At 39.5% G+C, this 23,139-nt stretch overlaps 1 protein-coding gene across 3 annotated transcripts in view; it reads right to left on the bottom strand.

The window, feature by feature from the left end:
• LOC135463607 (oxysterol-binding protein-related protein 2-like) overlaps window positions 1-23,139 on the bottom strand; it is a 75,092-nt gene that overhangs the window by 1,568 nt on the left and 50,385 nt on the right. For all 3 annotated transcript variants that reach the window (XM_064740939.1, XM_064740940.1, XM_064740941.1), the window contains 9 exons: window positions 11,165-11,299; window positions 10,241-10,338; window positions 8,697-8,873; window positions 7,831-7,909; window positions 7,033-7,151; window positions 6,085-6,214; window positions 2,076-2,204; window positions 1,341-1,464; window positions 85-175 (listed from right to left, as the gene is read on the bottom strand). In XM_064740939.1, coding sequence (XP_064597009.1) covers window positions 85-175; window positions 1,341-1,464; window positions 2,076-2,204; window positions 6,085-6,214; window positions 7,033-7,151; window positions 7,831-7,909; window positions 8,697-8,873; window positions 10,241-10,338; window positions 11,165-11,299 — 1,082 coding nt within the window. The remainder of the gene's footprint in view (window positions 1-84; window positions 176-1,340; window positions 1,465-2,075; window positions 2,205-6,084; window positions 6,215-7,032; window positions 7,152-7,830; window positions 7,910-8,696; window positions 8,874-10,240; window positions 10,339-11,164; window positions 11,300-23,139) is intronic.

Genomic DNA, 23,139 nt, shown 5'->3' with positions numbered 1-23,139 from the left:
CTATTTTGACCATAGGCTGAACAAAAAAAATACTGGCAAAACAGAACAAATCAACCAAATGAAACCTAAATTTTTTTTACTTACGTTGGAACCCACTCCTCTTTCTTCTTCTTTCTCTCCTTCCTCGCTGCCCTCTGTTTTTCTTCCAGTCGGTTTTTCTGCTCTGCAGCCAAATCTGATCAAATCACAGGTATTTATGACTCAGTTACGTGCACTACAGAGAACAATATTCATCGGGCAAGTGAATTTTCATTTTGTTGTTTGAACAGTGGGGGTTCGCTATAACACATGAAATGAATATTTGTGTGTTTGATTTTGACCGACTTAAACGTCCATTCACAAGTTTCATTCACAAGGCATGTGAGGCTTCTCTTCGTGTACAACACTGACCACAAGGAGACAATCGCTACACTTTTACAACTGCTTTCGAGATTATTCCATGCCCATGTGTGGCTTTGCGACTGCAGCAGCACAACGCAGGGTACTGTAACGTTACATGCATGGCCTAAAAATGCCATAGGTTGAGAAAATATGGACCAGATCTCATCAAAAACACCTTTGATTACGGAGGATTCAATCATAGTCGTATGAGAATTGCTAATTCAGCCATGCCTACTAAAATAAAAGGCCGCTGGAAGAGGCTTATATCTCCCTCCTGAAAAGGGCTAAACAACAAAGAAAAAGAAGTCCAGATTTTCACTCTCAGAATGCAGAAGATGCTAAGAGTATAAGAGAATAAGAGTAATTATAGAATTAGTTATCTGTTGATGATAGCTTCAAGAAAAGCACACTGCGAGTTGGCCTAATGCATGGATTTGTCAATGTTTTTCAGGGCTTTTCAATACATAATATTGACAGGTCTTCAGGGCATGACGTCACCGAACCAGGGCTCCGCAGCCGACAAGATAGACAGGTTTTTTTAAGTGGAGCTGGTTAAACCAAATTTTTGTTTTTAAAATGCAGTTCAAATATTAACATAGCAAAAATATTGTGTCTAGGGAACATTTGGTATGCGAATAAAGGTGTCAGGGTTCTCAATTAAGTCTTAAGACAGTTTTGACCAACCAAGCACTGGACCTCAAGCCATTGCTACAACAACAAACTATGACTGTAGTGCAATGTCTACAATGTTGCAATATATTAGCTTCTTCTATAACATTGTTCTGTCTTCATTGTATGACAGTTCATTGTGTGAACTGGGCAACAAAGGTCTGTTGCTAAAAATAGTGTTGAGGCCTCATTGCAAAATCTTAAGCCTTTCTCAAAATCTGTGGATTATACAATGTAGCTAAATGAAGAATGAGCTGGAGAGTGTATATATCCTGACAGCTGTCACTCACCAATCATGCCCTCCTCCAGGTGGCGGATGTCCGGGCGTAGCCTCGAGTCTGTCGGTGGAAGCCCCTCCCTCATCTCATCTGTCAGTTCATTCAGCATCATCGCAAATGTTGTAAAGTTGAAGTACTGGAGGGAGACAAAATACAGAGTTCGAACAGCATAATGATTTCAAATTCCCAGGCCCAAAATTCGCATTTTTCAGGCTACTTAGCATGAATCAATTTCAAAGATGCTGGCAAATAAATTTCTCAGACAGAATACTAAATGTCCATCTAATGGCCGATGTGTATACACAACATAAGCCCAGGTTAGTTCTGAACAGCCATTTTTGTCATTTACTGTTTGTATCATGCTACCTCACTAAAACCACACACAGGATGCAAGACAAGACATTTCACTTTTTATTTACTTACTTAGCTGACTGGTGTTTAACTCCATACCTACACATTATTTATTTATACGACTGTTGTCATTTTAATGGCTGGAGGAAGCCACAGTGCCACAGGTAAACCACAAATCTTTGGCAAGGTACTGCTGTATATTCCCATGTGTGCCAGGCAGATAAGAACACAATTTAAATAAAAAAAAGTCAAAATCAACAAACGAGACTGCGCCAACAAGTGTTATCAGCCACTTAATATCACTAAAGCTGCATGAACAGTCAAAGGATCAAAACTGAAAGGTAAAATATTTTAATGTAACAACCGCACATATAATTATAAAGCAATGGTTTTTACCTGTTCTGAGTGACAGGGACGTGGGTGTGCCCTCCACAGACACTGCTGACCCGGGATATTAAGGTCAAAGTGGGAATCCACACGTGGTATATCATCATCTTCCAGGGAATGTTTGGAGCCATTTGTGTGCTGCAAAACAACAGTATACTTTAAATTTATTTATTTACTTATGTGATTGTCGTTTAATGCCAGAAAAACAATTTTTTACTTCTTCAATGGAGATCGTCAGCAACCTGCGAATGGTCGTGGATTTCCCATGGGATCTGCCTAGTTTCCTTCCCATGGAGGTCAGTTACATAGGAGCACACCCAAGTGTCAAGAAAAAGCAAACAACCTTTGGTAAGTCTCTGTACAAACTTTCCCACTTGTGACATACAGATCTGTCTGCACTACTACTGGTGACAAACAGATCTGTGTGCACTACTACCGGTGACATACAGATCTGTGTGCACTACTACCGGTGACATACAGATCTGTGTGCACAACTACAGGTGACATACAGATCTGTGTGCACAACTACCGGTGACATACAGATCTGTGTGCACTAAAACCGGTGACATACAGATCTGTGAGCACTACTACCGGTGACATACAGATCTGTGTGCACTTGGGTGACATACAGATCTGCATGAACTAATACTGATGACATACAGACCTGTGTGCACTACTACTGGTGACATACAGACCTGTGTGCACTACTACTGGTGACATACAGATCTGTGTGCACTACTACCGGTGACATACAGATCTGTGTGCACTTTTGTGACATACAGATCTGCGTGAACTAATACTGGTGACATACAGACCTGTGTGCACTACTACCGGTGACATACAGATCTGTGTGCACTACTACCGGTGACATACAGATCTGTGTGCACTACTACCGGTGACATACAGATCTGTGTGCACTACTACTGGTGACATACAGATCTGTGTGCACTATTACTGGTGACAAACAGATCTGTGTGCACTACTACAGGCGACATACAGATCTGTGTGCACTATTACTGGTGACATACAGATCTGTGTGCACTACTACTGGTGACATACAGATCTGTGTGCACTACTACAGGTGACATACAGATCTGTGTGCACTACTACAGATCTGTGTGCACTACTACTGGTGACATACAGATCTGCGTGCACTACTACTGTTGACATACAGACCTGTGTGCACTACTACAGGTGACATACAGATCTGTGTGCACTACTACCGGCGACATACAGATCTGTGTGCACTACTACCGGTGACATACAGATCTGCGTGAACTAATACTGGTGACATACAGACCTGTGTGCACTACTACAGGTGACATACAGATCTGTGTGCACTACTACCGGTGACATACAGATCTGTGTGCACTACTACCGGTGACATACAGATCTGCGTGAACTAATACCGGTGACATACAGACCTGTGTGCACTACTACAGGTGACATACAGATCTGTGTGCACTACTACTGGTGACATACAGATCTATGTGCACTACTACCGGTGACATACAGATCTGTGTGCACTACTACTGGTGACATACAGATCTGCGTGAACTAATACTGGTGACATACAGATCTGCGTGCACTACTACCGGTGACATACAGATCTGTGTGCACTACTACTGGTGACATACAGATCTGTGTGCACTACTACTGGTGACATACAGATCTGTGTGCACTACTACTGGTGACATACAGATCTGCGTGAACTAATACTGGTGACATACAGATCTGTGTGCACTTGGGTGACATACAGATCTGCGTGAACTAATACCTGTGACATACAGATCTGTGTGCACTACTACCGGTGACATACAGATCTGCGTGCACTACTAACGGGTGACATACAGATCTGTGTGCACTACTACTGGTGACATACAGATCTGTGTGCACTTGGGTGACATACAGATCTGCGTGAACTAATACTGGTGACATACAGACCTGTGTGCACTACTACCGGTGACATACAGATCTGTGTGCACTACTACTGGTGACATATAGATCTGTGTGCACTATTACTGGTGACATACAGATCTGTGTGCACTACTACTGGTGACATACAGATCTGTGTGCACTACTACCGGTGACATACAGATCTGTGTGCACTACTACCGGTGACATACAGATCTGTGTGCACTACTACTGGTGACATACAGATCTGTGTGCACTATTACGGGTGACATACAGATCTGTGTGCACTACTACTGGTGAGATACAGATCTGTGTGCACTATTACTGGTGATATACAGATCTGTGTGCACTACTACCGGTGACATACAGATCTGTGTGCACTACTACTGGTGACATACAGATATGTGTGCACTACTACAGATCTGTGTGCACTACTACTGGTGACATACAGATCTGCGTGCACTACTACTGTTGACATACAGACCTGTGTGCACTACTACAGGTGACATACAGATCTGTGTGCACTACTACCGGTGACATACAGATCTGTGTGCACTACTACCGGTGACATACAGATCTGCGTGAACTAGTACTGGTGACATACAGACCTGTGTGCACTACTACAGGTGACATACAGATCTGTGTGCACTACTACCGGTGACATACAGATCTGTGTGCACTACTACCAGTGACATACAGACCTGTGTGCACTACTACTGGTGACATACAGATCTGTGTGCACTACTACTGGTGACATACAGATCTGTGTGCACTACTACCGGTGATATACAGATCTGTGTGCACTACTACTGGGGACATACAGATCTGTGAGCACTACTACTGGTGACATACAGATCTGCGTGAACTAATACTGGTGACATACAGATCTGTGTGCACTTGGGTGACATACAGATCTGCGTGAACTAATACCTGTGACATACAGATCTGTGTGCACTACTACCGGTGACATACAGATCTGCGTGCACTACTAACCGGTGACATACAGATCTGTGTGCACTAATACTGGTGACATACAGACCTGTGTGCACTACTACTGGTGACATACAGATCTGTGTGCACTACTACTGGTGACATACAGATCTGTGTGCACTACTACTGGTGACATATAGATCTGTGTGCACTATTACTGGTGACATACAGATCTGTGTGCACTACTACTGGTGACATACAGATCTGTGTGCACTACTACTGGTGACATACAGATCTGTGTGCACTACTACTGGTGACATACAGATCTGTGTGCACTACTACAGATCTGTGTGCACTACTACTGGTGACATACAGATCTGTGTGCACTACTACTGGTGACATACAGATCTGTGCGCACTACTACCGGTGACATACAGATCTGTGTGCACTACTACTGGTGACATACAGATGTGTGCGCACTACTACCGGTGACATACAGATCTGTGTGCACTACTACAGGTGCGAACGGCCACAGGAGCGTTGTTGACCACTTACTGTCCCCAATCCTCCACAAACAGCAGAGGAGTCAATACGCATTATATACTTCAGATCACCATACAGAAAGATTTACTTACTTATTTGACTGGTGTTTTATGCCGTACTAAAGAATATTTCACTTAAACAACGGCAGACTGCATAATGGTGGGAGGAAACTGGGCAGATCTTGGGCACTGCATTGGTGAGAGGCTCCTCGGTCAGTGTGGTGCACTAGCAAGCTTACCACTAGGCCACACAGGGCCCCCACACATACAGAAAGGAAGTGCTGTTATTAATCCTTGGTACATGTATTTCAGAACAATCCTAACAAGCCACTAACCACTGGCAAGCAAGCTTTTCCACTTGTGACGTAAGTCATATTGATCGAAGGTCTGTGGTTTCTAGTGAACGTCATGCAAGAGAGTACTCTTGACTGTTTATTGCCTCCACAGCAGCAAGAACAATGGAATGAATGAATGATTATGGCTTAATGCCAGTTTGGCTATGAAACAATGGAAGGAGGAAAATCCTGAAAATAACCTGTTCGAGACTGGGATTAGTTTTGGGAATTACTTTTCGAGACTGGGATTAGTTTTGGGAATTACTTTTCGAGACTGGGATTAGTTTTGGGAATTACCTTAGACTTCCGGGGAGTGCTGTGTTCTGAACGTGACCCTGAGGACGAGACAGATTCCGTATACTGGTCTACATTCACGGCAAACAGACCCTTCACCCAGTTCCCATACAGCGCTTTCACTTTCCTTTTCCTGGAAAATAGGCAATAAGTTTTAGCAAAGACCTTTCACCCAGTTCTAAAAGTTTTTACCTAAATTCTTTTTTCCACTGAAAAACATAAGCAAATTTTTACCCATTTGCACTAAATAAAGCACCAGGTCGAAGCTTGAAAGCACGTTGAAGTTCTGAAAACATGTTGAAGATTAGAAACAGGTCAAAAACTATTCAACATGTAACACAGATTTCCTATGAAAGCAAGCTATTTGCATGCCATAGTGGTCATAAACCACTCATCTCCAATGGACTGCTGTCAAATGTCTACTGCTACCTTAGACCCAAGAGCATTCGAACACTCAAAATACCATCTGAAGCTGGGGCTGAACTCAATACCTTGCGTATACAACAGAAGGGATGTAATACAATAAAATATTACAAGGCACTTTAACTTCCTCAAAATTTGGAATAATTTTAACACTATAAATAGTACAAAAATCAGAGCTACTGGTGAATACAGAAACAATGATTTCATTAGCGAGTCAAATATACAAAGCCTAATTAAATTTACCTGTCTTCAAACAAGCCAACAGAAATTTTGGCACATTTCACAGTGGGTAATCTACTAGTCTCTGTTACAAATGTGGCCGTCTACAGTACACGTGGAGATCTTTGCCAAACCAGCTTGCAGCCTCATCCAAAACTAATGGACACTTTCTTTTTTTACTTCCGTTATCACAGCGTATAGGCAGTGAATGAACCCATTGTTTCTTAATTGAATTTACCTGTCTTCAAACAAGCCTTCAGAGTTTTTGGTACAATCATGTCACTGAGGGTTTCTATAAAACAGACTTACTCTGCATCATAAATGTACCCTTCGACAGCGTGGAGATCTTTGCCAAACCAGCCGCCTTGTTTGAAGTTCAGTTTGGCCTTCCAGCCTGTCTTGTGATTCACTACTTCCATAACACCGTACTGCACAAGAGAAATCACAGATTAAACATAAAGTGAGTGAGTAAGTGAGTGCTTGGGGTTTAACGTCGTACTCAACAATTTTTCAGTCATATGACGACGAAGGAATCATTAGGGTGCATGTACGTGTAATGTGCCTCCTTGTTGCAGGACGGATTTCCACCGCTCTTTTATTTAGTGCTGCTTCATTAAGACGCCTTACCGAAGGCAAGTGAGCCACCCCGCCCGAGCCATTATACTGATACGGGTCAACCAGTCGTTGCACTATCCCTTTCATGCTGAACGCCAAGCGAGGAAGTTACAACTTCCTCTTTTAAAGTCTTAGGTGTGACTCAATCAAGGATTGATCCTGGATCTACTGGTCCCAAAGCGGACGCTCTACCAACTGTGCCATCTGGGCCGGTAATTAAACATAGAGAAATCTTAACAAATTGTTCAGACAATGTTGACAAACAGACTCTAAACAGGGCAAAATATTATTAATTTTGTTGAACATCGATACAACAGTTCAAATCTTGATCTTGAGCAGTCTGTAAACCTGTCTTGGTTAGGCCATGTACTTGTATCAAGATTCCGCAATTCAAACTATTTAGCAACTATTCTGAAGAAAGCTTGGAAAACTGTCAGCAATCTAACTGTTTTATGCAGAATAAATAAACTACTTTTCTTGGCGTAAACTTACATGTTCCACCCAAAGTTTTCCAACCACCACATTATGAACGCAGCAGTTCACATTTTGCCAACTGTAGCTTTCTTTGTGTCTGTCAACAAAATGAAACAGGCATATTAAGCAAAATATGCAAATCACTTAGAAACAGCATAAAGTAACGGGATCCAAACATTACATGGCAAATGTTTCAGTCATCTGACAGATAGTCAAAGAGTACATGTCTTTGCATTGCATTAGACTTATCAAGCCAAGTTTGAGACTACATGTACAGCAGCCTACATCTTAAATTCCATTTTTATGGACAAATTATTACTAATGATTTATTTTATTTGTTTATTTTGTAGGAGTTTTACGCCATACTCAAGAATGTCAGTAAAGGTCAACCACAACTGTGGTATCCAAAGTTGGAGGAGTTAATCATAACAAATACCTAGCTTCTTAGTACACTGATTTCACTGTTCGTGTATTTTTTTTCTATGTTGCTGTCCACTCCCAAAGCAAAATCAAACCTGCGCCATCACTTTCCGCTTAACGCATTCATGATATTACAAGGATTATTTCAATCACTAATCCTATCTTCTAATTTTGATGACGACAGCCGATTACAATTGTAATCACTCATTTGCATAATTTACTCTTTAAAGGGATACAGAATCGCTACTAACTGGCTGGTTGTGAGAGACAGGCAAGCCTAGGCTGTGTAAAGGCAAAGATGTATTGATACAGGTATGGCATATTTATACAATTTTGACCAAGGCTGCAGGGGTTAACCCAAGAAATCCTATCTGCACTGTCAACCAATCAACACTGATTCTGTATCTCTTAATTTAAATAAAGATTTTCTTTCATCCACTCACTGATTCACAGGATGTACTTACTTCAACAGATTGAGTGTGACTGTCCCTTTGGGCACCACCTCAACCGATTTGCCCCAGAACTTGAGTTTAGGCAGGGTGGAGCCGTGGAATGTGTAGTCTGGGGAGAGGACATGGAAGGCACTGACTGGGGGGTGATGGGAGACCTGCTCACTCGCGAGGCAGAAGTTCAAATCCGGTCTGCGGACAACAATTAACCCATCAATGAGCTTTGTTTTTTGGAGGTTTTTATTTTTTGGAACATTAAGTCTGTCCCATTAGCCAGTGTAATATGACAAAACACATTTGTCCTGCTGAGCATAAAATTTCCTGGGCATCTACTCAAGAACCCAGCATCATAGGAGACTTAGTACAGGTGTTAAGTCCACGTTGTAAGCCTGTGTTTTTTTTTTTTAATCAGCCTAACAAAGTTTACTAGGCATTCATGTGGAAAACCTTTTTGATGGCTTGTTTCGTGTATCTGAATTTAAGTAGGCCAGACACTTGTTTGTGTTCTACCTACAATTTGTTGGACAGAACATTTCTCTGCCCGTCATGTCAGACATGTGAATGGTAATTTCAAACCCTGCTAGTTCAAGTCAAATACAGGGCCACATTGAGAAAATGTTTTGGGCCCCAAGCTCATCAAACTATGTAAGAAAATTAAAAAGTAAATTTAAAAGCTCTCAGAGAGTATCATTTTAACTTCAACTATAAGTATAAAATTCCTCTGTGCGCTGTAACAATGCCACATTTGAAGTTTAATAGGGGAGTTACAAGTTCAAACTCTTTTACAGATAAAGGCAGAAAAAGTCTAACTGTGTCACGTGACCTATCAAAAATGTTAGGCAACTATTTTTTTATGACATATACTGTGACATGGGCATCTGAAAAAATTTCATACAAAGTAATTTAGATTAGACATATGATAGAGAAAAATTGGGAAGTTGGGCCTTTGTGAACTAGTAATGTTCCTAAAGGCAAGAGGTGTCTTTTGTCCTTCTGGAACAAGGTGAGAACAGGTAATTGGTTAATTAATGGCAACAAAGGTTGCCTAACATTTTTCACAAGTCACATGAAACAGTAGGACTGTTTTTACCTTTGACAACAAAAGAGCTCCAACTCAAAACTCCCCTACTGGGATCATAGCTTTCAATTTTAGACATATATTGTCACAGCTGCACAAATTCTGAAACTGTATGGCACTTAAAGTCGGTCAGCCAAGAATGAAACCAGGTTAATCTATTTGCTGTTTCACGCGGTACTCAAGAGCATTTCACTTACAAGACACGGGCCAGCATTTGGGTGGGAGGAAACTTGGTAGAGCCTGGGAGGAAACCCACGATGATCTGCAGGTTTCTCACAGACCTTCCCAATACCTTAGAATAGGTTTGTCAGTTTAGGCCTGTTTCCAGCCATCTTACGAAATAACTTTCTTATATTGTATGTTGCATTTTCAATGAATGAGCACAAAGAATAACACTAAGAGACTGAAGTACATACCTGCATTCGTTCTAAGTCGTCATCTTTTTAGCAAGCGTCGTTTATTAAATCTGTTTAATACTCACCTATTTAACTCATAGGTTTCCCCTAACAAAGGGTTGAAAGGTTTCCCTGTTCTTTCCCAGTTTGATGAAATGGCTGATACGGCGAAGGCACATACTAGCTGACAACACAACAGAGATAAGACACTAGTACAGCCGTATCTTTATTGAAAATTTAGTCTACTTATTTTTCTTTATTTCATTCTTGTTTTACTCCATACTCAAGAATTTTGTGGGTGGATGAAGCCAGAGTGACAGGGGTAAACCACCGACCTTTGGCAAATTACTCAAAAATTCGGGTGTTTCGGACTTTTATTTGTATTTATATGGAAATCATTTAAAAAAAATAAAAAGACAACTCTACTGTAAAAATGTGTATCAGTAATGTATTATACAAATAATTATTTAACACGGCAATGATGTACATGTAACCTAGACATTGCAGTTCCAAAGTAAGCAAATCAAGATAGTAGCTGCCATGTTATATACATTTTCACCAATTAGACGGCCATAGCCCGAGAATGCCGTATTGTTGCCATAAAATTAGCCAGAATTTCAAATCAAGCCGTCTCATTTCCAATTTTCTCCTATTTTCCCTATGTCTCCCTTGTTAATTCTGTCTGAATAGGGCGTCTCAAAGACACTGAGACACCCCCCTGGCCAAACTTGTGATTGTCATGTATCCAGGCTTGCCTTTCAGCCACACATATTGAACAGGGTAGGGTAAGCATGCGTGACAACACATTTCTGGTTTCTCTAATATGGCAATTATCCCATGGTTATTTGTAAGAACACCAGCCGATATATAGTTTTACCAGAATACCGTAGTGTAGGTTTGTCAGTTTAGGCCTGTTTCCAGCCATCTTACGAAATAACCTGGGTTATATTGTATGTTGCATTTTCAATGAATGAGCACAAAGAATAACACTAACAGACTGAAGTACATACCTGCATTCGTTCTAAGTCGTCATCTTTTTTGCAAGCGTCATTTATTAAATCTGCGTATTGTAAATATTCGGAGAGTCTTTGGAGGAAGCTGAGGGGTTCATTAAATATCACCGGCATCGTTATTTTGGAGAGTTCCTGAAACAAGAAAAATAAAAAAACCCCACATTTTTCATGACATACGTATAGTCATATTCAGTAATGAATGTACAAAATGCATGAAGCAAAGATACGAAAATTCTGGGGTCGATTTCTGACTTAAGTTCATGACTTAAAATGCGATCTTCAGGCTTATTTTTTGGCTTTAGTACTTTACAATTTTGTCCACCTCAAAAAATGCGATCTTCAGGCTTATTTTTTGGCTTTAGTACTTTACAATTTTGTCCACCTTAAGACAAATATGTCCTAATTTCAACTTCCTCTACCAAAAATCAAGCATTGTGAGGAGGTTTCAAATTTTGACTTAAGTCAGAAATGGCTTTCTGGAATTCACCCCAGGACCACAAAGCTGCCTTTGACTAAAGTCCTCCTCATAGTCTTCAAAACAGTTTATTGCGGTAACATTGGGTTTTTCATCTTAGACCTTCATTATGATGAAAAAAATGAAAATCAGCACTTCAGTTCAAATCAAAGTTCAGAGATAAGTTCCATGAAGCATACATAGTGTTATTAAAGTAGCCCTCAGCTTAGTGCACTTCATATCTCTACAGCATACATGTAGGTCGTCATTGAAGTAGTTAAGGGCATACTTAGCAAGTATGCTTCGTGTAAAAACCCCAGGAATAATACTAGGTGTGAAATATCAAACTGGAATAACAACACTGACTATAAATAGCATGTCACATTATACTGACACTGGGCTGACCAGTACTTGGCCTATTCCTCTTTACAGTCGCTGTGAGTTCAAGTCCAGCTCATGCTAGCTTCCTCTCTGGCCGTATGTGGGAAGGTCTGCCAGTAACCTGCGGATGGTCGTGGGTTTCCCCCGGGCTCTTCCCAGTTTCCTCCCACCATAATGCTGGCCGCAAGTGAAATATTCTTGAGTATGGCGTAAACACCAATCAACTACATAAATAAATAAATATTCCTCTTTAACATGCTGAATCTACAGCAAGATATAACACCAGAATTACAAAATTTGAAGTCACAAGTTATGACTTAAGTGAGGATTAAATACCTGATCTGCTGCTTTTGCATTTGAAAGATTCCAACTCTGCTTTTGAAACACTTTAGTCATGGTATTTAGTCAAGTATTTAAACACAAAGAGCAGCACATAGGTTGACTGGCAATTAGGAGTCAACCAGGTCTGTAAACTAACTAGACAGGGTCGCCCTACAAGTAACGCTTGTGTCTCAAAAGTTTCACAAAACTGGACGCAAGAACGAAATAGCCTGGCCCAACTGGATCTTTTGAATCGCAGAAAAGTACAATGTTTGAGCAAGATCGCAAGGCCACATATATCGACTGAAACCAGTCTGGAATTGGATGTTCCCAGCTGATTTACATGTAAGGCGCCTCCAGTCACCAAAAACCCAGATGGTCACAGTCGCAATGTCAATCTACGCTCAGCTGAATTGTACACATACGTGCACAAAACTGCCTGTTTATACTATAACAATACCTACATTTCAATAACAATAAAATATGCACTCTACTTCTTTTTGCATGTTGGCAAGGTTTTTATTCAAGCACTTTCCTGTGCTTATTATACTTTTTGTGACGCCCTGATATTGGACAATTCCAAAAATGCAGTTTTCTGTCCAAAATCAAATCAAAAATGTGCACAAACTGCACTGAAAGTTGATCTTATATATGCCAAAAAGGTTGAGGAATTAGGGAACGTACCAAATTATCTTGGAAAACACTGCATGTTCATATCTTCCAGAAGCCAAGGTACATCTTCCTATATCACGTATATAGTGCCTTTATATTCAAATCACACATGGTTTACAAATATCTATGTGTATCTATACATTTACTAATCAAATATGTATAAGCCAGAGAGAGCAATCTTGATCAGCCAATCTTGCTGAAGGCTAATCGACCTGACTGGTCCATTTCCCTCCCTTTGTGGAATATGTTACTGTAATTCTTCAACCTTTTCATATGTTTGCAAAGGCATTCATTCCAGCATATGCTGAAGGCATTTTTCTGTATTAGATAAAATTATACGTTTTGTCCAGCCCTGATGCTGGTCAATCCAACCAAGGTGGTTTTATCTCCAAAATCAAGTTGAAAATGTGTAGAAATCGACTGAAAGTTGCTCTTTCGTGTATGAAAATCAGGAAAATTTTGTAATACTGGTACTAATGCAAGAAAATCAATTTTTGGGGGGGGTTTCTGAGATTTTTTTTTTTTTTTTGATTTCAAACTAAATGCATATATATACATATATATATATATTCAGGTTTATTCTACAGATTATACAAGAAAACTATAGCATTACATATCTACAGCTGTCACTCAACTACTGTTTGCCCTGTCTGCATGATGTAAATCAAATTTTGGGGGGTTTCTGAGATTATACAAATGTACATGGCTGCAAAACGTTTTGATTTCAAACCGAATGAATATATATTCGAGATTATTCTACAGGTTATACAAGAAAACTATAGCATTACATATCTACAGCTGTCTCTCAACTACTGTTTGCCCTGTCTGCATGATGTAAAAAAAAAAGTGATTAATTGGCCATCATTAATTGGCCTTGATGACAATATGGGGTCAACTCTGTTCTCTTTGTGTGGTCTTGCATGAAGTGTCCTTATATGGATGTAATTTGACTTACACCAGTATGACATTTGATTAAAAACTTCCCCCAAAGACATGCAAGTTCACAGGAAAACGAAAGATTAAAAAAAAAATTTTATTTTTGGGGGAGCAGACACTTACATTTCATCAGCAGAATATCATCCTACCTTCCAACCAAGTCTTAAAACATCTATTTTAAGATTTTAAGAACTTGCAGAATCAGACAAAACAGGTAACTACGGTCATATTCAAAATCTTGGAGCAAACACAGTAATAACCCCTGTTGAAGAAGAGAGCAAAATTAGCTTGCTGGAATAGGTTACAATTGTTCTTGCATATTTTACAACACGTACAGCTTAACCTCTATATGGTTACCACGAATTTGGACATTGACTGCTCTGTAGATTTCTCATGCCTTGCATGTATCAGAAACAAGTGGGTAAGTCTCTCTAGTAGCTAGACACTTCCAGACAGGAAATCAATGTTGTCATGGTAACAGAGAGAGTGCACGCCACCCTCTGGGCAACGCATCGAATCTGTTCTGTTTGGACCCCAAATGCCCCTTCCCCTGTCCTTTCTGCCCTCCTTCACCCACAACCCATCTTCAGCAGATTCAATAATTCTGTGCTAACCTTTGACACCAAGAGCTTGGCTTTGCTCCAAGTCTTTTGTCGTTAAGCACGCAAGATAAAAAAATACTTCAAATTTTCTTTTTAACAGGGTTCCCATAAGTGTTTGATAATATTTTTAAGGACTTTCAACGACCTATAATATCCAACATGTAGTTATGTTTACCAGCACTTTCAAGGGTCATTCAGAATATAAAGAACACATATCCTTATCAATGGAGATTGATGGACACCAGTACTATTTTGGTAGCTTCATATAATGTCATGTAACATTAAACATTGAAAACTCGAATAATTAAATAATTGAAAATAAAAAATTACTCTTTTCTGAGGTCTTTAAAACCTTTCAAAAAAATAAGAATAATGTACACTATTTTCAAGCATTTTATTAAAGGACCAGGTGGAAGCCTGTTTGAACATTATGCACTCGTATGATCCATGTAAAACAGCGTTATAGAGCTGGTAGACTAAAACCTGCCATTTTTATAGACTGATTTATTCAGCCTCCCAGTCGGGCTGTAGCCTCCCACCAATGCGGTCGCTGTGAGCTCAAGTCCAGCTCATGCTGGCTTCCTATATGGCTGTATGTGGGAAAATCTGCCAGCAACCTGTGGACGGTGGCCGGTTTTCTCCCACTATAATGTTGGTCGCCATCATATAAGTGAAATATTTTTGAGTACGGTGTAAAACAAAAATCAGATAAGTAAAATAAATTTACAGTTTTTATAATTATAATGAAATAAAATAACAGGTAACATGTATTTGGTCACAAATGTGTTCCTTAAATCTGTATGTTAAGAAGTTCCAGTAAAGAAATTCTTTGGAGTGTAATTCTTCAACCTTTTCGCATTTTTGCAAGGCATTATTCTGTGTAGGCTGATAATATTATACTTTTTTTTGAAGTCCTGAAATTGGCCAAGCCAACCAATGAAGTTTTATCTCCAAAATAAAACTAAAACTATGCATAAATAGTAGCACTGGGAATTGCTGTTTCATATGAGAAAAGGTTAAGGAATCAGGGTTATGTGCCTTGTTTACATTCAGACAGGGGCCTCCGTGGCTCAGTCGGTTAGCGCGCTAGCGCAGCGTAATGACCCAGAAGCCTCTCACCAATGCGGTCGCTGTGAGTTCAAGTCCAGCTCATGCTGGCTTACCTCTCCGGCCGTAAGTGGGAAGGTCTGCCAGTAACCTGCGGATGGTCGTGGGTTTCTCCCGGGCTCTGCCCAGTTTCCTCCCACCATAATGCTGGCCGCCGTCGTATAAGTGAAATATTCTTGAGTACGGCGTAAAACACCAATCAAATAAATAAATACATTCAGATATTTTAACCATTATGTCATATTATGTACCACAGTTCAACGAAAGCCATATTAAATATTGTCCTTGTTTGACATACAGCTAACATCCAGGATTACACTCTCCCTTCCTGCAGGGGCCTCTATGGCTCATTGTTTAGCGTGCTAGCAGAGCGTAATAACCCAGGAGCCTCTCACCAATGCGGTTGCTGTGAGTTCAAGCCCAGCTCATGTTGGCTTCCTCTCCGGCTGTAGGTGGGAAGGTCAACCAGCAACCTGCGGATGATCATGGGTGTCCCCCAGGCTCTGTCCGATTTCCTTCCACTATAATGCTGACCGCCGTAGTACAAGTGAAATATTCTTGATTACGGCTTAAAACCCAATCAAACAAAGAAATAAATCTCCATTCCTACATGTATATTTACTGTAAATCTTTTCAACCACTAAAACACTTTTTCAGTGAAATTTATGGATTAAATTATTATGAAAATGACACTAAAAATGATTTATTTGTGTCATTAAAGATACAAGCTTCCTAATAGTGTGCAATTCATTTCACATCCCATAGTTCTGTCAGAATGTTTCCAAATCTTGGTTTCAGAGGCAACTGAAAAAGTTGAAAAATTAGGGTTTTTTGTGTTGAAGGCACATTAGTCATTTATAATTAAATTAATTGATAAAAAAATCCAACCACTCCCCCCAACCCTTTATAATAAGGTACGCATATTCTTCTGCCAAAACCAGTGGGTGCCTCCATGGCCTAGTGGTTTATAGTGTGCTAGCACAGAACAACGACCGAGGAGCCTCCCACGCCAGTCGCACGACTGGGAAGATCTTGCAGCAACTTGCGGATGGTTGTGGGTATCCTGTGGGTTCTGCCCAGCTTCCTTCCACCATAATGCTGGCTGCTGTTGTGTAAGTGAAATATTCTTCAGTACGGCACAGAGCACCAATCAAATAAATAATAAATCAAAAATAGTGCTTTAATGAGAAAGAACTGGATTAACTTGATGGGTGTTTAGCACTGTCCTGAGAAATTTTTCACTTACAGGACGGTGGTAAGGAAACGGAAATTTCCTGAAAAACCACTGAATGGAAAGCATACCTAACAAATCTCCGCACATGAACATAAAGCTGAAGCAAAACCAGCGAGTGCTGGATTTGAACTGGCAACCTCTTATAGACAAAGGCTGCTTCAGGGTGCAACATGAAAAACTGCTTTGTATAAACAAACTACTTTCACTACAAAGGAATGAAATGGACAAGAAAAACAGGGGAGTCATGGCGGTCAATAATGATGGAGGAGATGCTGCTGTGAGAACACTGTCAGTACCATGGCATGATAGCTTATCCTGTAGCTTCATCAACACAGCCTACTGAATCTGATCTAAAAATTCTGAGCTGCACTTAACTTACTCATTTTGCCTGATTCTGAAAGTTCTATTCATAAAGTTTTTTTTTAAAGATCTGATTGGAAGGCAGGATGATATTCTAGCTGAAATATGTCAGCTTTAGCACCGAAAGTAATATTCATAGTCTTTATATGCCTGTAAGAATGCATTTTTCCACACGACTTTTTAGGGCAATTACAGTAAGATATGGATGGGCTCTCTCTGTAAGGGCTGTCTTTACAAGACTAGGGTGGAGCTTTGGGCCTTATCTTTAGCCATTAATGTTCAAGATTTCTCCCTTGAAAATTGATGACTGTGAAAGAATAAATATTCTTGTGACGGAAGACTTTTTATTCAAGAGAGAATTTCACAAGGAAACAGTGCATACATCTCATCTGTCATACATCCTGATGCAACGGAAACAAAATGTCATAACCTGCGTTTGACCTCATGACCTCAATATTGCAGGACTACAAAACACTGCATGCCTTCTACTCCTGGTAAGCCTGGTAACAGGGAGCTCATGATAACCAAAACCCAGCAGGACAGTAACGACCAGATAGTACCCTAACATATCAGGGAAGCTAATTAGAAGCTGTACCACTGTTAAACTGATCAGCGTTCTTTTAAGGTCACCTCTGGGGAGATGACTTACTGCTATTATTAAATCCACCAATAAGGAGCTATGTCCATGAATATTTCATAGCTTGGTGGTGCGTTGTTACATGGAGGACAGACTGATCCATAATTGAGGAGATAGTACCATAAAGGTTATACAACACACAATACACAGATCATGGCCTATACATGTAAACACGTTTTCTGATTTTTTTTCTTTGTGTTAAGTGTGTGTTTTCTAGACACATACAGTACAAAATCAAGATTGTGGACTGAATGTGTGCCTTCATTAATTCATTATTTCCAAAAAAAAATAAATAAATAATTGAACACCTAACTTGGCTTAACACCAAAGCACCACAATTTAGTTCAACAAAGACGTAACACATACACTAATTTTTCTACATCTGAATTTACCAGTGCAGCTAAATTTGAACACACAAATTTTCTAGATGTGAAAGCTATGTACATAACAACCAGTGCAAACTTAGAAGTGATAGCCAGGTTACCAAAAAGCTCGCCTGTGTAAGACAAATGAATGCAAAACTTCATGCTAAAAGCTCAATGCTTAAAGAAATGAAATCGCGAATTTGTTAATCTACGGTACTTAATGTGCTCACAGAGCATCCGCAACGGAACATCCTCCTTGCTTCATTTTGTGAAGCCCAAGAAAATGGCCAATCGGTATGAGCCCGTGGCTTTCTGTATTTCGCCTGAAGTTTGGCACGTAAAATTGCACTTTCAGAAACACATGAAGCTCATACATGTAGATGTCTACAGTTGAGTTTTGAGGTGCTACGAGGTGCTAGGAGGTGAACCTATCAGGTGAATGAATTAATCAGAATCAAGCAGACCCTTTATTAATCAACAGAATCAACCCTTTATTAGTCCTCAACAATGCAACCAGTATAACTTTAGATAAAATAAATCTGAAAAACAAAATTCACTGGATTATGAATGAGTGAGTGGCTTGGGGTTTAATGTCATACTCAACAATTTTTCAGTCATATGACAATGACATTGGATTTTGAAGGGCAAAATGTGTTAGTATGCCAGCCGAGCATAATGATCCAGAAGCCTCTCACCAATGCCGTCACAGTGAGTTCAAGTTCAGCTCATGCTGGTTTCATCTCTCGCAGTACAAGAGAAAGGAACATGCCAAGAACCTGCAGATGGTTGTGGGTTTCCCCCGGGCTCTGCTCCGTTTCCTCCCACCACAATGCTAGCTGCCACTGTCACTCCCTGTGAGTTCAAATCCAGCTCATGTTGGCTTCCTCTCTGGCTGTACATGGGAAGGTCTGCCAAAAACCTGCAGATGGTTGTGGATTTCCCCCTGGCTCTGCCCGGTTTCCTCTCATCATAATGCTGGCCGTGGTTGTATAAGTGAAATATTCTTGAGAACGGCGTAAAACACCAATCAAACCAAATCAAGCTGTCATTGTATAAGTGAAATATACTTGAGTACAGCCTAAAATATCAATCAAATAAATAAATAAAATATATAGGGAGACATACGTATATGAACGTACCAGAAATAAGAAAATTACCTGTCCAGAACAGGTAACATTGCTCTAATATACCATAACACTCTCTACGCTCGTGCTCAAATTTGTCGAGGTTTTACCGTATAATGCAGTTTACATGATCAGCTTTGTTTACATCAATCACTTCATGAAACAGGACCTGGGCCAACACAGACTTTATTATAAATAAGTATGTAAGTGTCTTTAACAGATCTGAATTTGTTCAATTATCAGCCACTACAACATCTACCAATAAGTGCATGTGTAAAAATCTTCAAGGGTCTGCCAATCTGAATGTCTGGAGATAGGCCAACACACAATTGTGACGACAACAGATCCACATAAGTATTTTCACAGTGTACATGTACACACTGTAATCCTTCAACCTTTTTGCATGTTTGCAAGGTGTTTATTCAAGCATATTCTAAAAGCATTAGTCTGTGTGGACTGATAAAATTAAACTTTTTGTGAAGCCCAAGGAAATGGCCAATCGGTATGAGCCCATGGCTTTCTGTATTTCGCCTGAAGTTTGGCACGTAAAATTGCACTTTCAGAAACACATGAAGCTCATACATGTAGATGTCTACAGTTGAGTTTTGAGGTGCTACGAGGTGCTAGGAGGTGAACCTATCAGGTGAATGAATTAATCAGAATCAAGCAAAATGTGTCACTTGAAAAATGCTGAGCTGTAGGTGAAATGCGGTAATAGGGGAGTTTCAAGTTTGAACTCTTCTATCATTAAAGGTAAAAAAAAAAAACTCCTACTGTGTCATGTGATCAGTCAAAAATGTTAAGTCTGAAGAAAAAATACTGGAACAGTTATTTAGAGTACCGGTACATGATCAATGGAGGAAACTGAGGAGCTGAACATTTGTAAACTTGAGAAGTTTTTACCGAGAAGAAGTGCCATTTGTGCCTCTGGCATGTCTGGATCACAGTGAGGTAAGTGATTGGTAATTTAATGTCCACAAAGGTTGCCTAATATTTTCCACAAGTCACACAATACAGGAGGACTGTTTTTACCTTCAACGGCAAGAGAGTTTGAACTCAAAACGCCTCAACTGCCTACAGGAAGTGCATGCTTACCCACGCTGTAACCTTTTGTGTACACGTACATGTAAATTTAATTAGCATATACCAGGGGCCTGTTCTACAAACATAACAAAGCTGTCTCAACACTGCAACAAGCGCATTTACCATGGTCACGTATCTCTTCATGTTGTCATAGAAATGGCGCCAGGTGCAGTTTGAGACTGCTTCATAGAACACACCCCAAACGCTATGCATTGTGCTATTCGTGCAAGCCAATTTCACGTAATACATATCGGCTTGGTTTTAGTCACCATACGTCCCAACTTTTATCCTCCGCTCAAACTTTAGACTGTTTTTTTTTCTTCTAGTTTTTGTGAGCATATATTTCACAACTAAATTAAGGCATTGATACGGATGGTATTTTTCAAGGGCAATTTTTTAAAAGGCAAAACAGGCTGGCTGCTCAATTTTGCTGAACAAGATTGCAAATTCGCAAAAGCACTCAGAACCCTTGATGACAGTAAATGGCGTATGCTAAAATACAGGTTGTCAAATATCAATCACCTGACTGGCTGTCCGTTTATCTGACGGCAGAGCAACTTAAAAAGCTGGTTGTTAATGACACAAAACCAGAACTGTAATGTTTACAAATGGCAATCTATTTTTTCAATATTATATTCCAACCAACACACAGATACACGTAAACAGAGCAACTTAAAAAGCTGGTTGTTAATGACACAAACCCAGAACTGTAATGTTTACAAATGGCAATCTTTTTTTTCAATATTATATTCCAACCAACACTTAGATACACGTAAACAGAGCAACTTAAAAAGCTGGTTGTTAATGACACAAACCCAGAACTGTAATGTTTACAAATGGCAATCTTTTTTTTCAATATTATATTCCAACCAACACTTAGATACAAGTAAACAGAGCAACTTAAAAAGCTGGTTGTTAATGACACAAACCCAGAACTGTAATGTTTACAAATGGCAATCTTTTTTTTCAATATTATATTCCAACCAACAGTCAGATACACGTAAACAGAGCAAATTAGAACCTGGTTGTTAATGACACAAACCCAGAACTGTAATGTTAACAAAAGGCAATCTATTTTTTCAATATTATATTCCAACCAACACTTAGATACACGTAAACAGAGCAACTTAAAAAGCTGGTTGTTAATGACACAAACCCAGAACTGTAATGTTAACAAAAGGCAATCTATTTTTTCAATATTATATTCCAACCAACAGTCAGATACACGTAAACAGAGCAAATTAGAACCTGGTTGTTAATGACACAAACCCAGAACTGTAATGTTAACAAAAGGCAATCTATTTTTTCAATATTATATTCCAACCAACAGTTAGATACATGTGAACAGAGCAAATTACAAATTACCCATAACTGTAACGTTTATCAACCGCAATATATTTTTTTCCTCACTACTGACACATATCAATGCTTAGGGGTTGCCATTTATATATATATATACATATACAAAGCTGCCTGTCGCTACTAGCCTGATAGTAATTGTTAATCAGCTACAAAACAGTTTTTCCTAGGAAGTGAATTTTTAGACTGCATTGGCCCAAGAGGAAAAAAAACAAGAAAACAAAACCTGATCTGGTATAGAGATTATAATACTGTAACAGCTCATCTTACATGAATGGAATACAGCACAGAGATTAATCATACTGCTCAAGTCTATCTTTCTTTTCCACGTGTGTATAGTAGTTTGTCAAAGTGCCAATAGCCGCTCATGCTGACCTGATTAATGTACCAATCTCTGTGCTACACGTACTTGTTTATGTACCGATTCCAACTCCCGCGCCCGATAATCAATCAACGCAATTTGTTTGCTCTCCGTCACAAAAGATTTCCAGTGTAAGTCATCCCAGTAGGGCCCGAGCGAGACGGACCCCTAAATCAATCGTGTTGACCGACCAAATCAACTGAAAGAGGCCCTCGACCAACTACATGTATGGAGAGTTGCTGTAGTTGACCTAAATTTTCATCCTAAAAATGTAGGTCAGTTCTTGATGGGGGAAAGAAGGTCATAAGAAATCACATTAAGTGGGGAATCTTATTTTTTCCCCAGTAGGCTATCATCATCCTGTAATTCAAGTTTCGCATGTTTGCAAGGTGTTTATTCAAGACTGTTCTGTTTCACTGATGAAATTACAGTTTTTGTGAAGCCATGACACTGGTAAATTCCACCAATGTAGTTTTGTCTTTAATTTATCCAATTAAAAAATGCATAAATTGCACCGAAAATTGCTTTTTCATACGGGGGAAAAAAAGACCTTTCGAACAAACCTTATCAATGCACCTTTCTATAAAGATCTACATCATAATAATGCTGGCCACCGTCGTATAAGTGAAATATTCTTGATTATGGCGTAAACACCAATCAAATAAATAAATAAATAAAGATCTAAAAAATAAGGCTAAATGAATGATTTAATCATGGACGAAATTTTAGGTATATGGATGTATTAATTTTATTCACTAATTTTTTTTGGTCATTTATTTATTTATTTATTTGATTGGTGGGAAACCCACGACCATCCGCAGCTTGCTGAGAGAACTTGTCACATGTATTAATATGCGATCAGCTATCCTCACAAACAGTCGCAGGTAACCAATAGAAAACTTGCAACAGGGCAGTTTGGTTGTACCTCAGTACAAAAACAAATAACATGCAATCTATTCAAAAAAAAAAAAAATTG

This window comes from Liolophura sinensis, chromosome 3 (genome assembly GCF_032854445.1).
Source record: "Liolophura sinensis isolate JHLJ2023 chromosome 3, CUHK_Ljap_v2, whole genome shotgun sequence".
NCBI lineage: Eukaryota > Metazoa > Mollusca > Polyplacophora > Chitonida > Chitonidae > Liolophura > Liolophura sinensis.
Note: the sequence above shows the minus strand (reverse complement) of the source record. Positions and strands in the feature narration are given on the sequence as shown.